We start from the raw sequence: 25,654 nt of genomic DNA on the forward strand, positions 1-25,654 counted from the left end.
GCATTTCTTCTGGCTGCTCTCCTCTTCTCTGCATGACTCAAGTCTTAGCGAGCTGCTCAGTTGTTGTTGTTTTTTAACTAAAGTGTGCGCATGCTCAGTTGGGTGCTTGTGCGCATCCGTGGAGACTTGGGGAAAAAACCCTTTTTGCTAGGGGAAATGGGCGGGCGCCGGAACTACCACCGGAAACGCGATCAGACGCCCGCCCTTACCCCGCGGTTTCCGGAAACTAGTACCTCCGAGGTACTAGTTTTTTACCCCGCGTCTTCGGCGGGAAGCCTCTGGTGAGCCACGGGAGCTCTACGCTTCCCAGATGTGGCGGTGAGATCGCGCCCGGAAAATCCGCCTATCTTCCATCCCTGTAGCGTGGCTAATGCTCCGTGTGACCGGGGCCATAGTAGGGTTTACTTGGACAAGTTTCTGTCTCTCAACCTGTCCATACATCACAGGCTTGTAGCAAGCATTAAAGGAGAGTGCTTCATAAGTGTCAGTTTGAGGAAGGGTAAGATAAACATGTGACTTGGTAAAACAAGCAATAGCACTCTGGTCCATCGGTCAAAGAAGACGGGGACGGCAAAGGATGAGATGGTTAGACAGAGCCATAGATGCAACGAACATGAAGTTGAGCAAACTTCAGAGGACGGCGGAAAACCGGAAGGCCTGGCGTGATCTGGTCCATGGGGTCGCGAAGAGTCGGACCATGCTACTCTATAAAGCAAAAACAACCATCGAGTACACTACCAGCTGGATATTTTACTTGTGCTGGGTTATTTTGGGCATGCACCAGTTGTTCTTGGCTTGCTCTGAGCTCTTCCATTGTGAAAGGAGAAGAACAGGATTATTAATTGGGAGGCTTCCCATTCATAAATTTTTCAGTCAAGACAGACTGGTTCAACTTGTATTTCTTGAGTGTGATAATAAACACATTCCTGGCCACTATACTTATTACAGGGTCTAATTTTAGGTAAAATGCTTTGAGTGATGTTACTCAAAAGGGTTGCAGGCTTGAAAAGCAGAAGTTACAGATTGCAGAAAAATGCCTGTGCTGCTGTTGCAGTGAATCCATTAGACGGAAGGAAAAAGATCTTTATGTAAGAGCCTTCCCTTCCTCTTTTTCCCCAGTAAAGGATGCAGAACAATTAATAGAATTTGCATTAACAGCAATAAACCTGTCCCTTCTCATAATTGTTTAAATTGTTAGTGAAGGGAGGATATTTTCAGCAACAAATTAAAAAAGCTGGGTGAGAAATAGTTACTAAGGATGAGCTTCGCTTCAGTAAGCAGTATCACATTCACCATCTCTGTCCACCAAGGAAGCCTTTGGGGTATTCACTTTGTCCTTATATCTGGAAGAAGCTAAGCCCATGTACATGTCACTGCATTTATGTATATTTACCCCTTTTCATTCATGCTTCTCCCTTCTTCTCTTCTTGCCCATTAACTATCTTCAGTTACAGTTTCTGATTCTAGTCTAGGTATAGGGACCTGTTGGATTCCCCCCCCCCCCATGCTACTCTATAAAGCAATGCATAGGTAGTGTTGGTGGTGCTAGGAACACAAGCACTTGTAAGGGCCTGGAGCCTTCTAGCCTGGTTTTATTCCAGGGGAAGCAGCTGCTGCTTCCTGTTTCCTTCATCGCTCACCACTGGATGCCTTGTTCCATTAGTAGCTTAAAAACTGCAACCTCCCAATTGCTGACATGCTGGCCTATCTTAGTCAGATATGTATCCTGAACCAAACTGTGGGATGCATCTGTATTTGGGCATGAGCCATGTATTGGCAATTTGGATGTTTACTATCAGCTGCTAAGGACATATCTCGGTTTAGGTATGCTGACACACCCCAGGAAATACCCTTACAAACAAAGCACCTTCAGAACTAGTAGAGTTGCTTCATCTTTCTTGAGCTGTCTTCAATAAGTATATATTTCTAGAGAATTCAGTATTTGAAGAGCATTATTCTGTTGTTTTTAAAGAGGACAAAATCTTAAAGGGCCTAACAGTGCTCCAGAATGATTGCAGTATTCCCCTATCTTATCCACCTTCTCCTGCCCAACTACATAATAGACTAGGGAAAAGACCAAGGTGGTCAGTGGTGAAAGGTCTTCTTCACCTTTAAGGGCTGGAGACCCAAGTAGCTGCTGTCTCTGTAATCAGGAAAGCACTGCAAGACTGAAAGGGAGGCAATTTGTTCTCACTGCTCTAAGGGAGAGCTGGGTCACTCCTTTCTCTAGTTCCTGTGTGCTGAGTTTCCATGAAGAGTATATTGTTGGCATTTCTACATGCACACCTATTTTGGAGGTGTCTTAGCCTTTTTTTTCTTGTATAGATTGAAGAGTGGAAGAGAGAGTTTATCTCATAGTTGTGGGATTTAGTCTGCCTGTGCTCTTCCCATACCAATCACCTGCATTGTTTTTGAGAGTCTCTTTGTATAGTGTGAAAATAATTGCTTCATGAAAACTAAAAGTGGGTACTGTTTTGCCAGTATAATATTGATAAAAAGATAAATTACCGTATGGCATTGTGTGTGAAATAGCCAGGAAATCCCAAAGCTGCTTGAATCTGTAGATCTTTTTGGCAACACAAGGTGGTTATCTATGCTTATTTTTAGGCTGAGTGTTGTGACTTGCCAAAGGTCACCCGACTGGCTTCAAGTGGGGTATCAAATCCTGTTGTCCAGATTATAGCCCACCACTTTTAACCACTACACCAATCTGGCGGTCACTGATAATTACATACATGATATCTTAGAACAAGAAGGGAAGTAAATTGAGAGCTAGAATGGTGTAGTAGTTAAAGTGTTGTCATACAGGGATCTGGGAGACTGAGATTTGGCTCACCACTCTCCCACAGAAACCTGCTGTGCGGTCTTCAGCTAGGTAGCTGAACTTACCTGGCAAGGTGTTGTAAGCTATTTGTGGTACACATTGGGGAGAAAAGCAGGATATAAATAATATTTAATTCTAAATAAATTTTGTTACAGATGAGATAATATTCAGAATTTTCACCATGGGTTTATATATTTGTGGTGATATATTGTATCTGGAAATAAAGAGAAACCTAACAGTTAAAATAAAAACAGCTGCGAGGAGACCAAATTAGAGTTGGGCTATTAACCCTTTTTGTTCCCTGTCCTGCAATCCCATTTATGATTATCAACTGTGTTGCTGTACCTTTTTTTGGGGGGGGCAATGTAAAATATTTTTATAACATGCAGCTTGCAGAAAACATCTGCATGTGACAGAGCCTGGAAATTTTAAAAAGTAGCTGCTGACTCCAGACTGTCAGTACATTAGTTTTGAGGGTTCTGCATGTAATAATAATAATAATATGAAAAGGAGAAAGTAGATGAATTATACTTGGGGCCAGAGCTTGGTTTTGGGAAAGACGGTGGTCATTTCAAGGTCTGCATAATAAACATATTTCTTCTTTTTTAAAAACGTATTTTAGATATGGGAAAATTGTATCGACGAAAGCTATTTTGGATAAAACAACAAACAAATGCAAAGGTATGTTCATAGTTAATTGCTTTAACTGTTTAAATATATAGTAAATATTTACAAATACAGTCTTAAAACTAACTTTTTGTTTCTGTTTAAATATAAAATTGGTTTTTGAATTAGAGTGGAACATTTGTCCCTGTTAGAGCTGGCACTTACCCAGCTCAAAAGCTGAGTGCCAAAAATTCAGATAACTTCAGTCAAATTTAACATGCCCGACATTGGCTGGCGTTTAGCCTCTACTTCAAAGAAGAAAAGAGTTTGAAAATGGTTTGTTTCTTCCTTTGCCTGCCAAGAGAACTCTTTACAAAAGACCATTTGACTGCACTAAGTATCTGAAAAGATTACATATTGTGTAAATTGGCTTTATTAATTAGAATGGACTAGTGTTAAGCAGTTCTTAATTGCATGTTCCAATCCCCTAATTGTGTTTGTGTTCTATTTCGTTTTTTGAATATAATAGAACAAGGGGAAAGGGGTTCATTTTCCCTGACATAATTATAGTCAGAAAAAATAGTAAACTTCTTTCTGATATGCTGGCTGTATTAATTTAGTTCAGTGACCTTCAACATGCAGTCTAATTATGATTAGATCACTTCCCAACAAAACGAGTGGTGGGTAGAAACGTAATGGTAAACAGTGATATATCAGGTTTCAGCCCTTTCCAAAAAGGGAGGAGAATTTCTAAGCAAAGTGGGCCAATATAGCAGTGTTGTAATTGATTCCCCCCCCCCATTCCCAAAAAGGGGCAAAGAAACCAGGGAAAGCTTATCATTAATTGAATGCAAATATTTCATTCAAAGGTTGGTGGCAAGAAATCCAGAATGTTTCCAGGACATATAAAGACAGATTGACTCTCAAAGGCAATGCAGTTTTAGTGTTACATTTGTTCCCACTGTGTCATGTTAGAATCATACACAATATTCAAATATATTAATTAGCAGAGAAGAGGATGTCTGTGTGGTTATAGAAGGGAGTTGGTTAAATTAGAATTAGGGCGTTATCCCTATTTTGGGCTTTCCCCCTCATTATCCTCCGTATTTTTCCAGTGCTGCTTGTTAGAATGTCAGTATTTGCATCTTTTCCCCTTTCCCCTGCAAGACGGAGATATTTTGCATAAAAGTTTAGCAAAATATTGACAGTTAGCCTTCAGGAGAATCAGGAAAGAGAATTTTTCAAATATCACTCTTGCATGGAAGAAATTTATCAGCTGTCTTAAAGCACATAGTTTGCTTTTGCACTGAGGTCCACGTTAGAAATATTTTAACCCAGAAAGCATACTTTTATTGCTGTATGCTACAGATGTTGTCTGTGTACCATCATGACAAATTTGAGGGGGAGAATGGACTGATTATTTTATTCAAATGTAAAAAGACTTTGGATGCAATTTTATTTTATCTTTTAATGTGCCCATTCACTCATGAGGGCTTCATGCTTCTGTGAAAAGGCTAAGGGTTCTCAGGTTTCCTATGAAACTGTCCTGGAATGGTTTGTTATACTTGCTAGAACAACATGATGTTATACTTTATATCCATTTTAATGTGAAAAGTAAAAGTGCACTGTATTGTAGACTAACCCATATGTTACCAACAGTATTGATTGCTACTGCATGTGGGTCCACAGCCCTATCACTTTTCCAAATGTGGACAGAGGAGAGGATAGTCTAAGGGCTAAAGCATCCTCACCACTATCAATAATCAAGGACAAAAAACAGGTTGCAAAGTAATTTATTTTATTTTGGTGTTTGTATACTTCCATACCCATTTTGTCATTGCGGTGGCAGTAAAGATTACCAGATTCTCATTAGTCGAGCTGTTGGTTTATTTTAAACATTTTTATACCATCCTTCCTATTTGTTTAGGGTGCTTTGCACAAACAATTCCAAGAACAGTTACCAAGGGAAAACAAAACCCAAAATTCAGTAAGGACATCTTAAAAAGCATAACAGGTATTGATAAGGTCCTCAGGGTCTTTTTGTAGCAGGAACTCCTTTGCATATTAGGTAACACACCCCTAATGTAGCCAATCCTTCAAGAGCTTACAGAGCTCTTCTTACAGGGGCTACTGTAAGCTCTTGGAGGATTGGCTATATTAGGGGTGTGTTGCCTAATATGCAAAGGAGTTCCTGCTACAAAAAGAGCACACGTTTGCCTAAACCCTTAGAATAGTATCCAGTTGTGAAGACAGCTCAATTAGTTAAGGTGAATCATGGTGTTAGGAATACAGAAAAGGCCCTTGGCAAAGATAGACCCCTCTGAATAAGTCAGGATTATATGGTCCCTAGAAAAGAATTTATTTGACCATTACCCTTACAGTTGATAAATTTCCATTTATATTATATGGATAAATGGATTAGGGCTACAGCCTTCATGGCAATAAATGGAAAAATTGTATAGGCTAACTATGCCTAGCCAATAATGGCAGATGTTAAACAACCAACTCCAAACAGACATAATAACTTTTTAAGCAATATGATACTTAGCAAAAAATAAAAGTCTTGATGATTCAATTCAATTCAATTCAAATACCTTTTATTGGCATACAATATTAGAAGCAAAGTCTTGATGAATATCCCTGGGGGCAGAGTTCCATGGCTTTGGCACCACAACCAAGAAGGCCTGCTGTCCTAAGAGGGCCCTCTTGGTCATTGCGCCAAAATTATAGAACTCTGTCTCCAGGGATATTTGTCTCGTCTCGTTCTGTCACTGTCTTCGATCAGTGGGTGAAGAGTTTTCTGTTTTGTCTAGTGTTCCCTTAACAATCCCTCATTCTTGTCTTATGTTTTAATTGTTAGCTGCCTTGATTACCCTGACTGGGCAGAATGGCGAGATATTGATATTGTAAATAAATAATAAATTACTGTTTTCAAGCTCCAGGTTTCCTAATGTTAAAAACATATGCAGAAAAGAGTTTTCATGGACTTTGCTGAGTTGGCTTTCCCACAAGCTAAAGCCGAAATAGTCTCGTGGCCTAGTATCGGGTTAGATATACCAGAACGGGCAAATCAAATGTTAATATTCTTGTAGTTTTAATAGCCCAGGCAGCCTGATCTCATCAGATCTTGGAAACTAAGCAGGGTTGGCCCTGGTCAGTATTTGAATGGGAGACCACCAAGGAAGTCCAGGGTTGCTACATAGAGGCAGGCAATGACAAACCACTTCTGAGGATCTCTTGCCTTCAGGGCCCTATGGGGTCACCATAAGTCGGTTGTAATTTGACAGCACTTTCCACCAGCAGCTTAATAAGAAAGGTCAGCAGGATCCGAGAGTTGCCTTGAGCCAAGACTCTGGAGAGGTGGTATATACATGTTTTAAATAAGTGAAGGGAATTGGTTCGTTTGTCTTTATTTCCATATTTATAACTATTCATGTGAACATCATAGGCGAGTAAAATAAACTTCTTAGATCATTTGAGTAAATTGACTTTAAATGAAGGAAATTTTGGATGAAGGAAAGCCAAGTTGACTTCCCCACTCAACTAAGCTTGCTCACTTGTCTAGAGTAATTTAGCCTATTTTTGTAGGATGTATAAAATTAAATATGTATGTATTATAAACCATCAGTGACGTTTTGGGATATAGTAGAGAATGAATGTCAACTATTTTTGTTTTGCCAGTCAATAAGTACTGTTTTAAATTTCAGGATATGGTTTTGTAGACTTTGACAGTCCGGCAGCTGCTCAGAAAGCAGTATCTGCTCTGAAGGCCAGTGGAGTTCAAGCACAGATGGCAAAGGTAAGATAAATGTACTGTGGCCTCTGAAAGAAAGACATTTCCCTGTTTGGTACCCAAGTGGAGCCCAGCTAGATCAGATAAAGAATCCATCCAGCCCCACATTCACTGCGCTCAGACATCACTGTAAAGCATAGATTGTTTATATCCAGTGGTTTGTGCAAAATACTCTTGATAGTAATTTGCTTTTCTTAACTGACTTCCAAAGTAGAGAACCTTTTCCCCTGTGTTGTCATCTTGGTGGCCAAACAGCTACAAAGGGCAGTGCCACTTGGCAAAATGGGGCTTATTAACTGACAGCAAATCAGAGTCCAATTAGTACAGAAAGTCTGTGTCCACTAACACCTCTTGTGGCAGCAAATACCATAAGAGTCTCAGAGTTGCCATTCAATTAAGTTTGTATTGAGTTCAGGTGATACTAGTTTGTCAAGCCTGAGTGAATTAAAACTCCTCATAAACTGTTATAAGAAGCGTGTTTACAGATGACATACTTTGTTATGGAGAGTCGTCAGAAGAAACTTCAAATTGTCGAGTCTGTCCATGCTGGTGGTAGCCTGCATCCATAAGCCCTTGGGTGTAGATGGCACTAAATCAGTTATATCAAGCAGTGTTTCCCAGCTGTACCACTTAACTTGTACTTAGTGTTCTGCTTCATGATTAGCATGAAGAAATCTCTGCTCATAGGTCAAGGCATAATACAGCAGGCAAGTATAACCTTTGACAATATCCCTCTTGAGTGAGTTAAATCTGGTTAGCATAGATTCATAGTAGTACACTTGAAGAACCAGTAAACAGTTGCTCAGGACAATGTACTACTCTTAGCTGACTTATGGAGCCTGCTGGAAAAATGCAGGCTACCTCAGTGATGACAATGATGATCCACCAAGTCCTCAACATCTTCCTATAGGACAGTGAAAGATGGACTCTTAGTGGTCACAAGGAGAAATTCAACTGAATACTGAATTGTTGGCTTTGCTGACAAGATCACCAATACAGTTGTCCTCAACAAAGTTTTTTTACCTTCTCTCTTCCCTCTTTTTCTGAGACTGTTCCATTAACTTAGGTCATATACATTGTAAGCACAATACCTACAAGTTAGAGGGGAGTTTTTTATTGGTTTTTTCACAAAACTACAAATTATAACTGAAAATGGAAAGGGAAGAGAAACTACATCTAAGGAGAAAGAAAAGAAACCCACTAATAACTAAAACCCCAAGAGTGGGGGATCAATACGTCAGCTTATCTCTATGTTAATCTAAAATGCTAGTAATACATTGAACATAGTCGGTTATGCTAAGTTATTTATCTTTTAACCTTCCATTTATCTGTTAAATGAAACCCTCAGAGCATCCCAAAGTTACTAAATTTTCAGGCACAATTCAGAGTTCTTCAGCCCTTATCTTTTCTTATCCTCAATTTATATGGACTTTTGGGGGCTGCCGCCCCCTTTTCAGAGAGTCCTCGTCAAAAGACACCGAGCCTAACTTTCCATCCGATTTGCTTCCTTCTTCCTTCTTGTCCTCCGCTGGTTCCCCCAGCTGTGTTCTCAGAAACTCACGTGCTTTAGGAACAGAGTCAATCTTTTCTTTTTTATCGTGGAGCTTGAAAATGATGCCTTCTGGAATTAACCATCTATAACTGATGCCATTTGTTTGTAAGAAAAAGATTAAGTCTTTATATTTCTTTCCCTTCTGTCTTATTTCAAATGGAACGTCTTTTAAAATTCTGATAATGTTGTCCCCGATTTTCAAGGGTGTTCCCGTAGTTGCTTTCAAAATAGAATTTCTCACATGTCTTTTCGAGAATCTGACTACTATTTCTCCAGGCAGATTATTTTTCTTGATGTATAAGGAATAGGACCTGTAGACCACATCCATCTCACTGTGAAGATATTCCGCTGTCAAATTTGTCATTGGGGCTATTGCATCACTCAAGAGTTACTTCAGATTCTCTCCTTTAGATTCCGGGACCCCCTGGAACCATAGGACCAAGTTTGCTTTGTCATCTCATCCAACAGAGGGCGCAAGGAATCTGCCAACATTTTGGAAAGCTCAGTGGTCTCTTCCGTTCGAGGACTGCCCACTAGTTTCACTTTCAACAGTTTGTCTTTATCTGGTTTCTTCCCCGCCAACTTTTTGGATTATTTACTTTGCTACAGTCTCTGATATTCGTCCATATGTTTATCTGCGCTCTGGTAAGTCTCTTAAAACACATTTAAACGCTTGTTTTTCCGCTCCCCCCTCTTATTTCTGTGTTTTCGTTTATGCGTTTGGGACGGGCCCCTCCCCCACTCACTTTTCGTTGCTTATTAAGGGGGGCAGCTTTCTTTTTAAATCTTCATGCTCACTTCAACCCGACCCACAGTTCATTGCCAGCCATCCGGCCACACTCGGCATCTGTTTTTCTTGCCCGATCTCCGATGCTTGTCCAGGTCAGCCACACTAATTCCATACGGACACTCAGCAGCAGGACCGTTGGGGCGGAGGAGCGCCTCAATTCTCCGGCATCGTGCCGGCGAAGAGGTCGCCCCTCAAAAGCCCCCTGGTTTGGAGTCTTTTCCCAAGGCTCCGGGGGGGTCGTGACTCGTCGCACCCCCTCCTACATGCTGGTGTGCAGATTGCATCCCTGGGACGTCCGGGAGATGCTTCTGCCTGCGTGTCGCCATAAACCAGAAGTCTAGACATAACCTTTTGATGAGCATCAGAACTTAGAAATGGAGGTAACCCACTACTCCAAAATAAGATTGTTTGGAAATATAGCCTAAGAGACTTTGAAGGCTGATGTCAGTGAGAGGGAAGTTCTCAGAAATAACAGGAACACTAAATGTAGAGTGATGTAATCCATGAAATGCTTGCAGTCAAAGGAATGTTGTGAATCCTTCTCTTTACAGAAATTAACACTTGTAAAGTGGTGGAAAGACCACCAAAAGGATTTGAAGAGCAACTATCTGACAATATGTACACCATCAAACAGAAAATCCCTGCCATTTTTTCATAATGTCCAACTGAATATAACTGAAAAAAATGCTTCTGTTGAAACACAGTTTTTTCCAAGTGTTTCCAGCATTACTTTGCCTGTTTGTATCCATGATGTGTTCTCAAGCAGATAGAAAACAAAGAGTGTAAATCTTTCTAAAGTCCAAGCCAGGCAGTAGCAAAGTTACTTGAGAGCACTGCACTTTTAATTGTGCACTGTCTGAATGATATAAAAAGAGAAGGTTTAATGTCAATAATTTTATAATTATTTCCTTAGATGACATTAGATGATCTCTTAGTATTTTCTTAAAATAGTTGAACCCCTTGTTGACAAGATATGCATTATTTTGTGCAGAAAATTTGCAATCATTCCTAAAATTAATCCTGCCAAGCTTTTAATAACAAGTTTGAATAATATGGGAACCTAACTTAACACTCTAGTATCAGTTCTGTTTATCAATGCGAGTTTTGTAGGCGTGGATGATTTTTTTTTCCAACTGAGACTTTTTTTCCAGTTTTTGAAATGAGAAACTGTGGTGCTAATAACCTGAAATGTCCTTGGATGGGTTCCAGGGCAACAAAATGAAGGTCGTGTATTAGTGACTCAATACACATTTTATCACATGCATACACACATGCTTTCAGTAGACTCTTTCTCAATGTGTGGTTATTCTGTAGGTCTGTGTGTTAATGGGAGGTGGTGTCATAATATTTAGTCTATGTATTTAACAGTAAGAAGCATGGATGAAGCAAAAACTTGAATTCCTGCACACTTGGTTTGAGTGCTGTTGAATCTCTCATGTGAATATTGGTGTTAAGAACAAGACTTTTTGTGTGTTCCAAAATGTGTGGGGAAGCCCCCAAACTTGGAGAGGTCTCCTCCCAGACAGAGTATTCTGAACTATATAAATGGGGGAGAGCCCTTTGACCCTCCCGCAGAGCTAAAAATTGCTCTGGAACTTGTTTGGATTTTTACCATTGTCTCTGAATTCAGCTATAAATGTGCACATTTTCTAGTTTGTCTGCATTAGATGGTTAGAAGCGTAATCATCCCAACTCTATGAGGTCAAAGTATAGAACACCAATTTAGGTTATAAAAATATGCCTGCAAGCTAATAATAAGAATTGTGTATGGAATGTGTGTGAGGTCTTGTGTACTGGACACTTGGTTTTTGGACACACACAGACATGCACACACGGACCATGGTTTGCATTAGGTACGAAGTGACTTGTTCAGTGCAGCCTTTAGATTAAGTTGTTTTCCTTTTATTCTCCTGCTGACTACTGAACAGTTCATTCTTTAAATCTCTCCAACTGGACAAAGGCTTAGTTGTTGGTTTTTAATACTATATCTGTTAAGCTATTATCCCGTTCTTTGAAGATGGCTGGGCAGTGTATATGATTCTGCCTTCTTGCATTTTATTCTCAAACTAGACCTGTGAGATACATTTGGACTAAGAGAGAGCAGTTAGTCCATGTTCACCCAGTTAACTTCATGGGTCACTGCAGTTTTGAAGCCAAGTCTATGACATCTATGGTTTTATTGCTGATCTTATAGTCCTTTTTATGTACTTTAGAATCTCTTTTTAATTATCATTGTTTGGAAGCTTTCCCAGTGGTATTACAGGTTAGTGCAGGATATAAATATTTTTAAAGGTAATTATGAATTCTTTGAAGAACCTAGATGTAGAAACAGAGATATAGCTTGAGTAAAGCACATGGAGTTTGTATTACAGCTGCAGTTTATGGCCAGAGATAAAGATAAAGTGTCTAACTCTACAGTCATTTAGACTTAGTTGCTACATTCCTATCAGCAGACAGAAAAGGGGGAAGAAAGGGAACCTTATTAACGTCACACAGAGAAGTAGCTGACTAGATTTGAGCTGTTTGTAGCATGTGGAGAAAGCCACGTTTGGTATGTGAAGAGCTTATTTTTATTGTATAGAGCAGCATTCAGTATTGTCTCCCTATCTGAAGTCTGTGGTTACATCAGTAGACACAAGTGAGGACAATACCTCTGTTACAGTGGCTCATTCTCGTAGTATGCCTTAACTCTGTGAATGCCTTTTCAAACTATTTGGGTTAATGTACTAGATGGTAGTATACCTCTGAATGGATACTGTCTTGGCATAAGAATCACAGCAATGCCATATTGTCCTGCTGTGCTAGAGTAGTACAGAAGCCTTGGACCAGATTTAAAGAGGACATGTTGCAGCACCTTCCACAGCACAAGGAGCTTCACTGCGTGAATGAAGGTAAGCTGGGGCAACTGTTTTGTAGCTCGCACAACCTCCCGCAGCAGCCATTTTGTGGCTGCACCCACCATGCTGTATCAGAATTCCAAAGATGCTCACAAGCTCAAAAAGGTTGGGAAACCCTGGTCCAGAGGTTGTTATGCTGGGATGGCACTACCCCCATGCCACTAAAGTAGCATAAAAATGAAGTCGGGAAGTAAAGTAATACTGATGTTGCTCAGCTGTCTTTTCAACAGAGAAGGTGTTTTCACCTTTCAGGAGTCAATAAGGCTTTTAAGGAAGTGATTTAGTAAATTGGATTACCTTGGTGCAGTGGTAATGTGCATTTATGAGAACCAAGCCCATTCTCTCATTCAGATGCTAGATTTTCCCTCCATTTTTTCTTCTTTTCGGACTGAGCAGCCCCTTTATCTATTTTCTTCCTATCTGAAGTTATATGGATGTCCCACCCTGTCACTTTATTGTATTTTGACACAGGCTCAGCCCAGGCACTTGAGGGAAGAGGCAAGATCACCCTCTTAAGCTTCTGAAAATGGCACACAAGAGGCTTTTTAAAATTCAAAAATAAACAAAATATTTTATTTGACGTAGAGGGGGAAAGGTCGGATGAAATCAAGGGCAATATGTCTGAGGTAAATCAATAATGAACTCTGAGGTAACTTAGTAATTTCGCATTCGTATGTTTCCAGCAAGTGAGAGTTCTTGAGCTTTTCACAAAGTCTTAAAATCTTAAGAGCGCTTTGGCTTCGGTGTTTCCTAAATGCTCCAGTTCACTTTCTTGAGTTTAACTGACTGTTCAGGTTTCAGAAGGTAAGGATACACTACCAGTACCCAAATTCCTTCTCTGAACACACGAGGGATCAATCCACTCTTTAAAGCTATCTCCCTTTCAACTGGACAGGGAATCTCTTCCTAATGAGAAGATCTATCCCTTTCCCTGGGCCAAATGGGGGTCTTCACTGATCCACCCATTCCTCCTTGCCAAGCTTCCCTGTCCTCAGTCAGTATGAAACAGTTTTCAGTCAGAGCTGAACTGGTGTTAAACTTTCCACAGGCTAAACTCAAACTGAGTTCTCTTCAGCAGTCAGTTCTCAAGTCTTTCTGCTCAACTGATGCTAACCAATCAAATTCCTTTCAGCAGCCTGTCACTCAAGGCTCTCTGGCTCTGTGCAGCATTAACCCTTCACAGTCCATTACATGTTTGTATAGCATTTATGAGCTTTTGAAGTGCAGTCCATCACAGCAAGTTCTTATGGAGACCAAAATTAGAATTTTAATGACGTTTATGGAACTATGGATTAGTGGTAAAGAATATGAAGAAATATCAGTATTCTCTCTTTTTTCATGTGTGCATGCATGTGAGTGTGTCATCAGTATTCTCTCTTTTTTCATATGTGCATGTGTGCATGCATGTGAGTGTGTGTGCACCTGGAAGTCATGGCGACCTCTGGTGACTAACCCCTTACAGGGGACCTGGAGGATATTCAGAGAGGTGGCTGAATAAAGCCTACCCCCACCTCCCGACTGCTGGTATTCCAAGGAGGTCTCCCATCCCAGTAGTTGCCAGAGTCGACCCTGCTTAGCTTCCGATATCTGAGAAGATCAGGCTTGCCTGGGCTATCCAGGTCAAGGAACGTTTTCTCTCTTCAGCTTTCCAGGGTTTTACTTGGAAATGGACACCTGATTCTTTTTTCTTTTTTTCCTCTTTGATATACTCACATCAAGGGGGACCATTCCTAAATGTGCTATGCATAGAAGAAGGTTGCTCTTTGTTTCTCAGGCTTCTCTTATATTTGTGTGTTTTAAGGGATTCTTAACTATTCACAGTTCTGAGTGTGTCTGGAAGACAGAGGGTTACAGACACTGCTTTGATATATTAGCCCTTCATATTTTTAAACTACTAAATGTTAACTTGCAGCAAAAGATAACTGGTAGGAGACCAAAGTTTAGTCCAGTGGCACCTTTAAGACCAACAAAGTTTTATTCAAGGTATAAGCTTTTGTGCATACACACACTTTTTCAGATTTCACAGCCTGTGTGCATGCACATGAAAGCTTATACCTTGAATAAAACTTTGTTGGTCTTAAAGGTGCCATTGGACTCAGACTTTGTTCTGCTGCAGCTGCCCCACCTGAATCTTATCGGGTAGGAGACCCTCATGCTTACCTGTGTCAAGAAATGATCTTTTAGTGCATATACTTATTGAAATTATAGTTCTTTTAGTGCATGTGCTTATTGAAATTACAGTTCTTTTCTTTTGAGGCTGCATATGCAGAGGTCAACAGGGTTATTGTCAAATGATTATACATTTTTAATAATAAAAGACATTCTTTTTAATATTTTTAAAAATTCTTTAAAAATTCTTCAGGAGAAAATGTTAGGCTAACATTTTTATGGGATCTTGACTGCACAAATATTTGCACAACAAAAGCTGGATTTTTATTTCTATTTCCATGAAGGAATATCACCCTATGATTATTTGCGGCCAGTGTTCCCTCTAAGCTGAGTTAGTGTGAGCCAGCTCACAGTTTTTTTAGCCTCCGGCTCACACATTTTTGGCTTAGCTCAGGAAGGATGGCTCCAGAGCAGACTAATTTATACAGTAGCCAAACCACTTGCTCACAAGTTTAATGCCAGTAGCTTCCAAAGTAGAATTTTTGCTCACAAGTTTCCACAGCTTAGAGGGAACATTGTTTGCGGCTCCTGAAAAGTTGGACAGAATTTAAAACACTAGCTGTCATAATAACTGGAGATAGAGCTATGTAGTTACAGCTTGTATGTATAAGTGGTGGGAATGCCCTAAGTATTTATTAGGGAAGGGTCATAAGATAAATTAATAGAACAATAGGGTACAACCGGCCATTAAATCCCAACATTCGATTTGGGGTTGTTGTTGTTGTTGTTTTTAATCATTTCTCAAGCCTTCATTATTATAGGATAATTGATCTGTTGACCAGAGCAAAACTAATAGTGGTCAAGAACTGGTATAGTTTTAAAATCCTATTTATCAAACAAATTGATCAGTGTGATGCAATAGATCAAAGAACAATCAAAATTAGGTGCAATTATACAGACTGCCAGACTACAAAAAGCAAACAGAGAATTAGAGATCATTTGTTGGCTGGAAAAAGAAGATTGGAGTGGATATTACTGCTCATAGTTGTTCAGTTTTTTTATGCATTTATAATTTTGTCTATTTTATAATTTTATTCTATTTTGTATTTTTCGTGTGTGTGTGCGCGCGTGCACGAGTATGTGTGCACCTGGAAGTCATGGCGACCTCTGGTGACTGACCCTTACTGGGGGCCTGGAAGATATTCAGAGAGGTGACTGAATAAAACCTGCCCCTGTCCTCCTGACTGCTGGTATTCCAAGGAGGTCTCCCATCCAAGTACTTGCCAGAGTCGACCCTGCTTAGCTTCTGAGATCTGACAAGATCATGCTTGCCAGGGCTATCTAGATCAGGGCTATTTTATAATTTTTAGACACACACACACACGAGTCCATTCATTCTTTAACATTGTGTCTAACTTGTATTTAATGCAGTTTGTTTTAAAATTGGGGTTTTCCCCTTCAAAACAGACCTGTGCCCTTAGGAAAATAATTATTAGACGCGCAGAAATGTCAGGTTTCCAGATGACAGTCATTTCAGCTCAGTTTGTTAATACTAAGCTTATTGATATTGTATGTCTGGCAAGGAAGTGCTAATCTTAGAACATACATGTGTATGCTTTTATAAATTGGTTGTTTTGGTACAGCTTTGATTTACCAGTGGAAATTCTTACGGTAGCTTGAATAGTGTGTGTTTACTTGGTATTCTTAAGTGCTTCCTTCTTTCTGATAGACTAATCTTTATGTTGGGTAAAATTTGATCTTTGTAAAATGTAAGTAGAAGACCAATTGTCTAGCACAGAGCACTTACCCTGGTAAGTATTCTGTGCTTTGGCTTCCTATTGTCTGAGCTTCTGCACCATCAGTATGTATCTCTAGACTTAGTGTCTGCCACAGCCCCCGTCACATCCATATTAACATAATGTACAAATGGAGTCTACATGCACAAAGTTCAGTATTAATTGACATGCACATAAAGTAGTTAATTGGTAATTAAAGATACTTCTGGAAATAATTTGTGTTTAATTTTTCATGACTTGTTCTTGGTCCCTTCAAGTAAAGTTAATGGAATGGACCTAGAGCCTCCTACCACTTCATCATATTGTTTCCTTAACAAAGCTCTGAATTACGTCTTCGTACAAAGGGTTGTCTTCTTGTCCCGAAGGCACTTAGGAATGTCTCCATTCTAAGAAACTGAAAAGAAACTCTTGTTTCAAATTTGCTCAACTATGTTCTTGTAACATGATCTGCCATGACATAAAGGCTTCTTTCAGCCGTGCTCCTTGTCTTGCTTGAATGCCACTATAATCGTGAAGCAAAGACTGTCTTTTGTGTATGTACAACGATCTATGAATGGTACACCATTTGTCTTTTTAAAGGGAGCTTTCCATCAGCAGTGCTAAGAATTCCATAGGAAGATTGAATCCAGGGACGTTGTGAGGTTAAGACGTTTGCAATACTTAATTTACTTTTGAAAGCACAGGAACCATTTGATGGTTATCCCCTCAATGTGGTCAAAACCCCAGTTGCAGAGAGGGCTGCTTCCCGCATTGTTCCTCTGTGAATATTGTCTTTGACACCAGGATCAGAGGGGAAAACAAAAATAATAGTACAGTATATCTATTCTTCAGACTATACACACACACACACACACACTCTCTCTCTCTCTCTCTCTCTATATATATATATATATAGATATAGATATAGATATAGATATATCATGTAGCAGTCTTGGGAGGGGGAGAGGAATAAAATCCCAAGTGACACTGAAACAGCCCAACAAGCAAATGTAAATAGACATGCTGTTTCCCCACCATTCTTAGTAAAAATAGCGGAAGGCAACATTTAAGATTGTTTGAGTGGTGGCGGCATTTTCTTTCTGATCGTGTCTCCTGATATGCAAGGCTTGAATTTCATAGTATTGCCAGTGCCACACCTGATTTCTTGTTCACTGAAAATTAGCTATTTTCTGGAAATCATTACAAAATACAATTTTGAAGCATGCTGGCATGTAATTTCTATCCTGCTGCTTCTAACCACCAATGAGGGCTCAGTTCATACCAAAAGCGAAATCTAAAATATAATTTTAAATGCAATTACAGCAATAAAACATTTGGCTGCAGAAAATAACAACCTTATCACGTCTGCATGTGGATGACTTTGAAGCTTAAATGGAAGGAAGGATAGGGTAAGTTACTATGTTCAGAGACCTCACCACACCACACCATCACCATTAACATCCACGTGCTTAAGATGATCCATGAGTGCTATCCTGACTGACAAGAACTAGGAGTGAGACAAGCCAAAGAGAAGCATAGGGTCTGGGACTTGCTTTCCTTCATTTCACATTTAAAGTAACTGGGCTGAAAGGGACTGTAGACCAGAGATCCCCAACTTCTTTCAGCCTGTGGAAACATTTGAAATTCTGACATGGCACAGTGGGCGCAGCCCCCGAGTGTCTGCCACAAAATGGCTGCTTCACAAAAGGACTGCCGCAATTTACCTTCAGTCACACTGTGAAGAACTGAGCAAACTTCAGAGGACTGCGGAAAATAGGAGGGCCTGGCCAGATCTTGTCCATGGGGTCGCGAAGAGTCGGACTCGACGGTGCAACTGAGCAATAACAACACTGTGAGGATCCTCATGCTGTGATGGCAGCTGCTTTTTAGAAACCTTTTTTTTAAAATCTGCACAGCCAATCAGAAGCCTTGCTGGGCAGAAGCTCCACCTGGCCTGCTCACTCTCTAAAAACACTTGGAGGGCATCAGGAAAGGTGTCAGCGGGCACCATGTTGGGGGGCCCTGCTGTAGAGTCTCTCATGCATGACTTCCAATCCAAATCCCTTCAAAACAGCTCTTCAGAAATGAGCCATGCAGAAGGGGTTTAGTCAAGGATTGACCACAGAGTTGGCCTTGAAGGATGTACATTGTGGCATGGGTCACCACACTGTGCATATCCTCTAAGGTCAGTGCTTCCTGGATCCTTCCAGTGGAGCTCTGCACATCATTTTTTACGTGGGGATTTATTCCTTTACAGTTTTAAGGATAGCCAGGAAGGGAGAAGATTGGCCAAACTCAGTTTCTATCCCTGCCCCTTAATCCGTGAAATTGTTATGGATTCCCACAGTGTTTGGCTTGCTTGTCCTTACTCCAGCATCCTTTTAGAGTACTAAATCGGCTTAACTTGCTTAATGGGAAGTATATGTGATACTGTGGTGACTCAGGAACAGAATCCCGGTTCAGAAGCACAATTGCCTTGTTCATTGGTTGCCTTACACTGTTTGCACTGTTTTATATCCTGTAATCTACCTTGTGTCTCAGCAAGAAAGGCAGACTATAAATAAAAATAAAATAATGAAATATGAGGCAAAATGCTTGTTGGGCTTGTTCATTTGTTTTTTAAGTGCTGTAATTTTGCTACTAACTTTTGGAAGTAATAAGATAACAATCCTGATGAAGAAATGAGGACTATGCTGAGTTACTCCAGGGGCTAATTACCTCCTCACCCCCCTACCTAGTTTTCTGGAAGTGAGGAGGAGGAAGAAAAGTGTGTCCCTGGTTGCCATCAGTAGGGACATTTCTGCACTCCCAGTGCAGATTCAGCAGGCGGGCTTTTTGTTGTTCATTTAACATTGCTTGTTTCAGAAATATGTATTGATTTATCCAGAGGACACAGCCATGTATTTTTTCCTATTTGAGTTGCTGTTCTGAATAAAGGGGGGGGGAGTGCTCAATGCAACCTGCATATATAGCAACGTGACTACTCAAAAACAATGCAATAAAATAAGCAATAGCAGCAATACAAATTACACAGCAACAAATACATCAATTAAAACCCTGTTCTGTAGCTTATGGGCATGGGAGGCCTCCAGCAGTAGCCATTACTTGGCAGCAGAAGTTATAGAGAGGGCAGTCGGCAAGTCAGATGTCCCTGGGAAGGGAATCCCATGAGGGGTCATAAACTGTAGCAGAATTACCAGGATAGAAAGGACAGGGAGAACTATGCTGGCAATCTCCCCTCCCCCCATAAACGTTGTAATTTGTTCACCTTTTAAATTATAATTCTCATGTCAGCTTAGCCCATGTTAAGTGTTCCTCGCTCCAGCTGATGCATTTCTTGTGTCTTTTTTCTGAACTAGTTGCTTTTTCATATTAAAGGCATCCCTACCTGTCAGGCATACTATGGCAATAAATACAGATTGGAGGGGGGAAATTCATTCTTTACCAGCCTTTCCTTTTAGGGCTCGGGGCAGTTTTTGTTTCCAATTTTTATAAACCAAGTATAATAAAAACCCAAGTAAGCCCCCAAACTACTCAAAAATAGGCTTGCGGTGTCCTCTAAAACAGATAAAGATACGAGCATCGTTCACTTCAGAGAGCTCTTTCCATAGGGTGGGAGCTACGGTGGACAAATACAGACTCTGGTCTCATTTGGCATCTTAAGTGGGGAAACAGCCAGTAGGTGGCTGTGTTGAGACCCACAGTTTGGGTGTTCAGGGATGTATGGGGGAGCCAGCTCTCCAGACTTAAGCTGACAGTTTGTTTCCAATGACTGGAGTAAGATCTGTGTTCTCAGCAGGCTCGGTGTTTGTTTCCAATGACTGGAGTAAGATCTGTGTTCTCAGCAGGCTCGGTGTAAGACTATTTCAACTGCACAGGTCATGTGTGGTGTAGTTTTAAAAAGGAAACAAAGGATGAGCAGGAAGACAAGTAACCCATGATGAAACACGGTTCACCATGCTGTAACTTTAAAAAAATTGATTTGCCTTCCCAGTTTCTATGCATCGGGATTTACAATGGGTAAACACTAAATGTGATTAAAACAAGTTTAAAATTAAAATTACACAGTTACTTGTGGCAAGTTTGAAAAAAAAACACTATGGGGGAACTCATTTATCTAGCTAACGTAATTTCTCACTTTTGAGTACAAATAACCATTAATGATTCTCCCAGCATACTCCCATGCACCAGTTATACTCTTCAGACAGCTTTATCTTGGTGGTACCCTTGTTGGGGATTTTCTTTTCTCTTTTTTTTTTTTGGCCCCCTGAAGGGGATTTTTAATTGCGTTTTCTATAACTAAACACTACATGAAAAAAAGGGAAGGGTCTACAAACTATGGGATAAAGGAAAGTAACCTCTAATAACCCAAGAGTGGGTGTCATACAAACAGCTTTAAAAAGATTACATATTTATAGCTAAGTTCTCATGCCAAACCATTGAACGTGGTCATCATCTTTCTATGAACTTCAAGTCTAGATATAATCATTGTCTACTATAACTTCATAAAGAGCCTAAGAAAGCCTATTTAAACATTTTTTAGAACTTCAAAATTATAACAATTCATTTCCTATCCTTTTTCTTCCTCAATTTATAGCTTGTTTTTGGGGCCGCAGCCCCCAAATTTGAGTCTGATTCTTCGCCAGAAGATGGCTCTGCTCCATCACCGCCGCCCTCCTTGGGTCTGCCTTTTTCTTCTTCTTCTTCCACATCTGCTGGACAGCTATGAAGATGCAAGAATTCTCTTGCCTTTTCCACAGTGTCAGTTTTCTCCTTTCTGTTGACAAACTTAAAGATGATTCCTTCAGTCCGTCTGTAGGCAATTTTTTTCTTTTGTAGAAATGAGACCAAGTCTTTATATTTGCGTCTTTTCCTCCTTATTTCAAATGGAATATCTTTTAAAACCTTTATCTCTTTGCCCTTAATTTTCAGGGTGACTCCATTAGCTGCTTTGAGAATTTGATCTCTCACTCTTCTTCTGGAAAATCTCACCATAACTTCTCCCGGCAGATTATTTTTCCTTGTAAATTCTGTATACGATCTAAAGACCGTATCAATATCGCTTTCCAAGTTCTCAGCTTTTATATTTGTCATTTGCCCCAAGGCTTTGCACATTTTCTGTATGAGATTCTCCCCTTTTTCCTAAGGGATCCCCTGGAATCTTAGGGCATAGCTTGCCCTTTCCATTTGTAACTGTAGTAGTTGAGACTCATCTATTTGACGCTTCTTCTCCATTGCCTGCATTTGTTTTTGTAGCTTTTTAGCATTGGTATCAACTTCTTTAAGTTCCTGCTTAGTTTGATCTATCTTTTTGACAGTCCCGTTAATTTGGGCTTGCTGTGTGTCTAGTTTTCGATTTATTGCCGTTGCTGTCACCTGTTCCAGCAGAGGGCGCAATGCTTCATTTAATATCCTTTGCAGGTCTGAAGTGTCCTGTCTAGGCACAGCACTCGCTGTACTGGCACTTCCAGCAGGCTTAGCTTTCACTATCTTTTCTTTCTCCTCTTTCTTCGTTGGAGGCTCAATTTTTGAGGAATTGTTTACTTTTCAAAAAGTTATCACAGTCTCTAAAGTTCTACAATATGCGTGGTAAATTATTACAAGTCCTTTATTTCAGTCTATTTCATTTCACAAGCCCGCCCGCCCCGCTTAAACAATAAAGTTCACATGTTTATCTTCTCGGAGGTGGCTTTCTGCTCCCCCCCCCCCCCGAGAGGAGAGTCCCCCTTCCCCCTGCTTCCCGCAGGGTGGCTTTCTGCTCCCCCCCCAATGTTCTCGCTTTAACTCAACTCACAATTCAGTGGCAACATGGTTTTCAGTTTGCTTTAAATACCAAATGGCTTGATCACCCGGTGCTTGATCCGGTGTGCGCCTCTAGTTCTATCAGGAATCTCTGTAGCAGGGTCACCGGAAGGGAAGCCTTCTAGCACCCCATAGCTTGGAGCCCATTCCCAGGACTCCATGAGGGATGCAAACGATCGCACCACCTCCTAGCCACGGGTTCTGGCGATAATCTCCCGGGGGTCCGGGAGAAAGCGACCACTATGGCGAACGCCAAAACCGGAAATCCTTGTTGAGGATTTTCTGTATGGTAACTGTTAGACTATGGGCTTTTTCTGTGGTAGGTCCATTATTCTGCAATTACCTTCCAGAGTGGGTGTACAGGATGTAAGACTGTTTTAATCTAGAGGGCATTTGATGGAGAGTAAACTCTTTTGACTAATTTTTTAGTCTAAAAAGTTCTTGTTACCTTGTTCATGGATGGTTATGATGTTTTTGTGTCCTTTGTAAGCCACCTTGAGTTTGAACAGATAAGGTGGGGTACAAATATTTTAAATAAATAGAGCTGTACTTTGTCGTTTTTTTGGTTTGTTTGTTTGCTACATAATTGACTAATGTTGCCAAATTTACACATTTGTACTTAGGTGTATGGGTTTTTTAGTAGTATATGTGAATATACATGAACAATTCAGGATTTAATCCCTTGTGATAGAAGATCTTCTATACCGTCATCTTTAGTCACGTGTTTGCTGTCTGTTTGCTCTGATCCTTTGCAGAACAAGAGAAAACAGATGTCTCATCATGCTGCCAAGGGTTTTTTTCCCCTTCATTTTAGAAACAGTTCCCTACACCTACACAGGGAATTTTTGTTAATTAGTTTCAGATGATGATTGAGAGTTTTCTATCATATATGACTCCCAGTCTCCAGTTTTTCTACATTAAAGTGATTACCTGTACCTGTTGGTTTCTTTTTCTTATAAATGATAAAAATAGCTTTAGTGGTGGTTAGATATTTAATCCTTTTAGTGTCTGGGAGAATAATAGTGATACATATAGAAGAGAATTAGCTTGATTTAGTTGTTCTTCAGAACAGACAAATAAGAGAGCAGATTGTAACATTGAAAGTAAGCATTTCGTTCTAAGTTAACTTTATAATGGCAGAAGCCCAGTGTGCGAGAGATCTCCCTGCAAGATGTGAGTGCTGTAATGTGCCAGGGTTTTTTTGGTTTGTTTGTTTGCTACATAACACATGCTGTAACTGAAGCAAATAGTACACAGTCTGAATAGTCAACTGTCCTATACTTAGGTTTGTTATATTCCCTCAAATATTTTGCTCTTGTATCATTCCCTAATCAGATTCTCTTTGGTTGACCCAAGGCATGCAAAGGGCACTCTTACCTTACATTTCATAAAGGTTTATATAGTAACCCCTGAACTGTATTTATTTCACATGTGTGAATTCATGCTGTTTGCATCTTATAACATTAAAGGCTGAACAGTTTTTTCTCTTCCCTGAGAAAGAGCAATGGTAGTGAGTATATAAATGTGCAATATGGTTTAACGAAATAATAGAACTTTATGAATAATGGAATTTTATGTTGGGGGGGTCAGAAAAAGAGCTTGTCTGGCCTATTAGAGTGTCTGACTTGGTCCTGGGACCATATGGGTTTGCCTAAGTCAGCTGTGACTTGACAGCGCTTCCCACCTCTACCACCACCACTCTGCTGTGAAGTTTACTGGATGACCATGTACCAGTCACTCTTTATCAACCTAGCCTGCATCACGGGGTATATGTGAGGATAAAATGGGTGCACAAGGTATGCTGCCCTGACTCCCTTTGAAGAAGCTTGGAATACAAGTAAAATGAAGGGAAAGCCGGGAGGAAAGATATATCAACATAGGCCTGGATGCACTGCATAATGTCCAGTTTCCCATGTCCAGAAACTAATTTATGGAATAGGAATGGGTGTCACTTGCCCATCTTATGGGCACTTGGAAGTGCATTCTAGTCATGCAGCAGAATCTTTGGATCCATAGAATGGGTTTTGACAAGCTAGGAAGGTACTGTGCAGAGAAAAGCAAAAGTAAATGTGAGTTTTGAGACACCTGTCTCTCCACCCACCCCCCGAGTTTCAAACTCTAGTTTCAAGCTCAGTTGCAAGCCTTTCCCATCCATAAAAGAAATGGGAAATGGCAGAAAGCTGATGAAGCCACATGGTGGGGGCAGGAGCTTTACTGAGATGAAAAGCAAAATGGAAACATAAGCAGCTGGAAGGAAAAAGTGGTTACAAAGGATGATCGCATCTCCAAAGCTAGACTGTGGAGGTACAAAGTCAGAAAAACAAAGCATCAAAAGACTTGTGCAGAATAAAACAACAAGAAGTACATTAGAAGAGGAAAAGCTGTAGCTTGATCCAAGCCATGTGTCCTGATCCCATCGTGTATAAGTTTATGGAAAGAAAGCTGGCCTTGAGAGAGGTTAAGGCTGCAATCCTAAAACACACTAGGGAGTTCAGTGGTATTTACTTTTGAGTATACATGCTTAGAATGGCACTGTAACAATGCCATCCTAATCAGAGTTAACCCTTTTAAATCTAGAAAAGCCTGTGGGCTCCCCCCCTCCCCTTGCTGTCAATTCTCAACTGACTTATGGCAACTCTGTAGGGTTTTCAAGGCCAGATACATACAGAGGTGGCTTGCCATTGCCTACCTCTGTTAACAGCCCTAGACTTCCTTGGTGGTGTCCCATTCAAGTACTAACTGTGGCTGAACCTTCCAAATCCAATGAAATAAGTGGGCTTAGAAGGATATGAGTCTGCTTTGGATGGCACTGTGCTGTAGCAGCCAGAGTGTCTTCCTGAGAAAAGGTGAGGAGGATTCTAGGCAATGCAGAGTTCTATTGCCACATGGGATGATGGTAGACCAGATAAACAACGTGCCTGCAAAATAGTGTGATTACTAGAATGTGAACGAAATGATCAGTAAAGGTTAGTTTGGTCTTAGATATAGGAGCAGGCCCGTAGCCAGGATTTTTCATTTTGTGGGGCAATTTTTTTTCTTGTGGGGCACCCATTATGGTTTTTTTTTCTTGTGGGGCACCCATTATGTTTATACTTATGCTTTAAAATTATAAATAAATAATAAAGACAAGTCATTTATCACTCAAAAATGTTTCAGGTTTATTTCAAAAATGCTAACCGTTACATACTTACCATTACTGATCTTGTGATTTGTCACATTAAAATGTTTCTGGTTTATCACAAAGATTGCTAACCATTATGGAACCATTATAGAACTACCTGAAGGAGTCTCAGAGCAGCTCCAATCCCTTCCCCTCCCCACAACAGACACCCTGTAAGGTAGAGCGCTCTTTCGAGGACTGCTCTTGAGAGAACAGCTCTGAGAGAACTTGTGATTGACCCAAGGTCACACCAGCAGCTGCATGTGGAGAAGTGGGGAATCAAACCTGGTTCTCCCAGATTACAGTCCACACTCCTAACCACTACACCAAACTGGCTCTCATAGTA

General features: G+C 40.4%; 1 protein-coding gene across 5 annotated transcripts in view; it reads left to right on the top strand.

The window, feature by feature from the left end:
- The window catches only part of RBMS1 (RNA binding motif, single stranded interacting protein 1), a 201,444-nt gene that overhangs the window by 138,687 nt on the left and 37,103 nt on the right, over nt 1-25,654 (top strand). For all 5 annotated transcript variants that reach the window (XM_015429644.1, XM_015429645.1, XM_015429641.1 and 2 more), the window contains exons 3-4: nt 3,447-3,505; nt 7,138-7,229. In XM_015429644.1, coding sequence (XP_015285130.1) covers nt 3,447-3,505; nt 7,138-7,229 — 151 coding nt within the window. The remainder of the gene's footprint in view (nt 1-3,446; nt 3,506-7,137; nt 7,230-25,654) is intronic.

Source organism: Gekko japonicus, unplaced genomic scaffold (genome assembly GCF_001447785.1).
Source record: "Gekko japonicus isolate JY-2015 unplaced genomic scaffold, Gekko_japonicus_V1.1 scaffold590, whole genome shotgun sequence".
NCBI lineage: Eukaryota > Metazoa > Chordata > Lepidosauria > Squamata > Gekkonidae > Gekko > Gekko japonicus.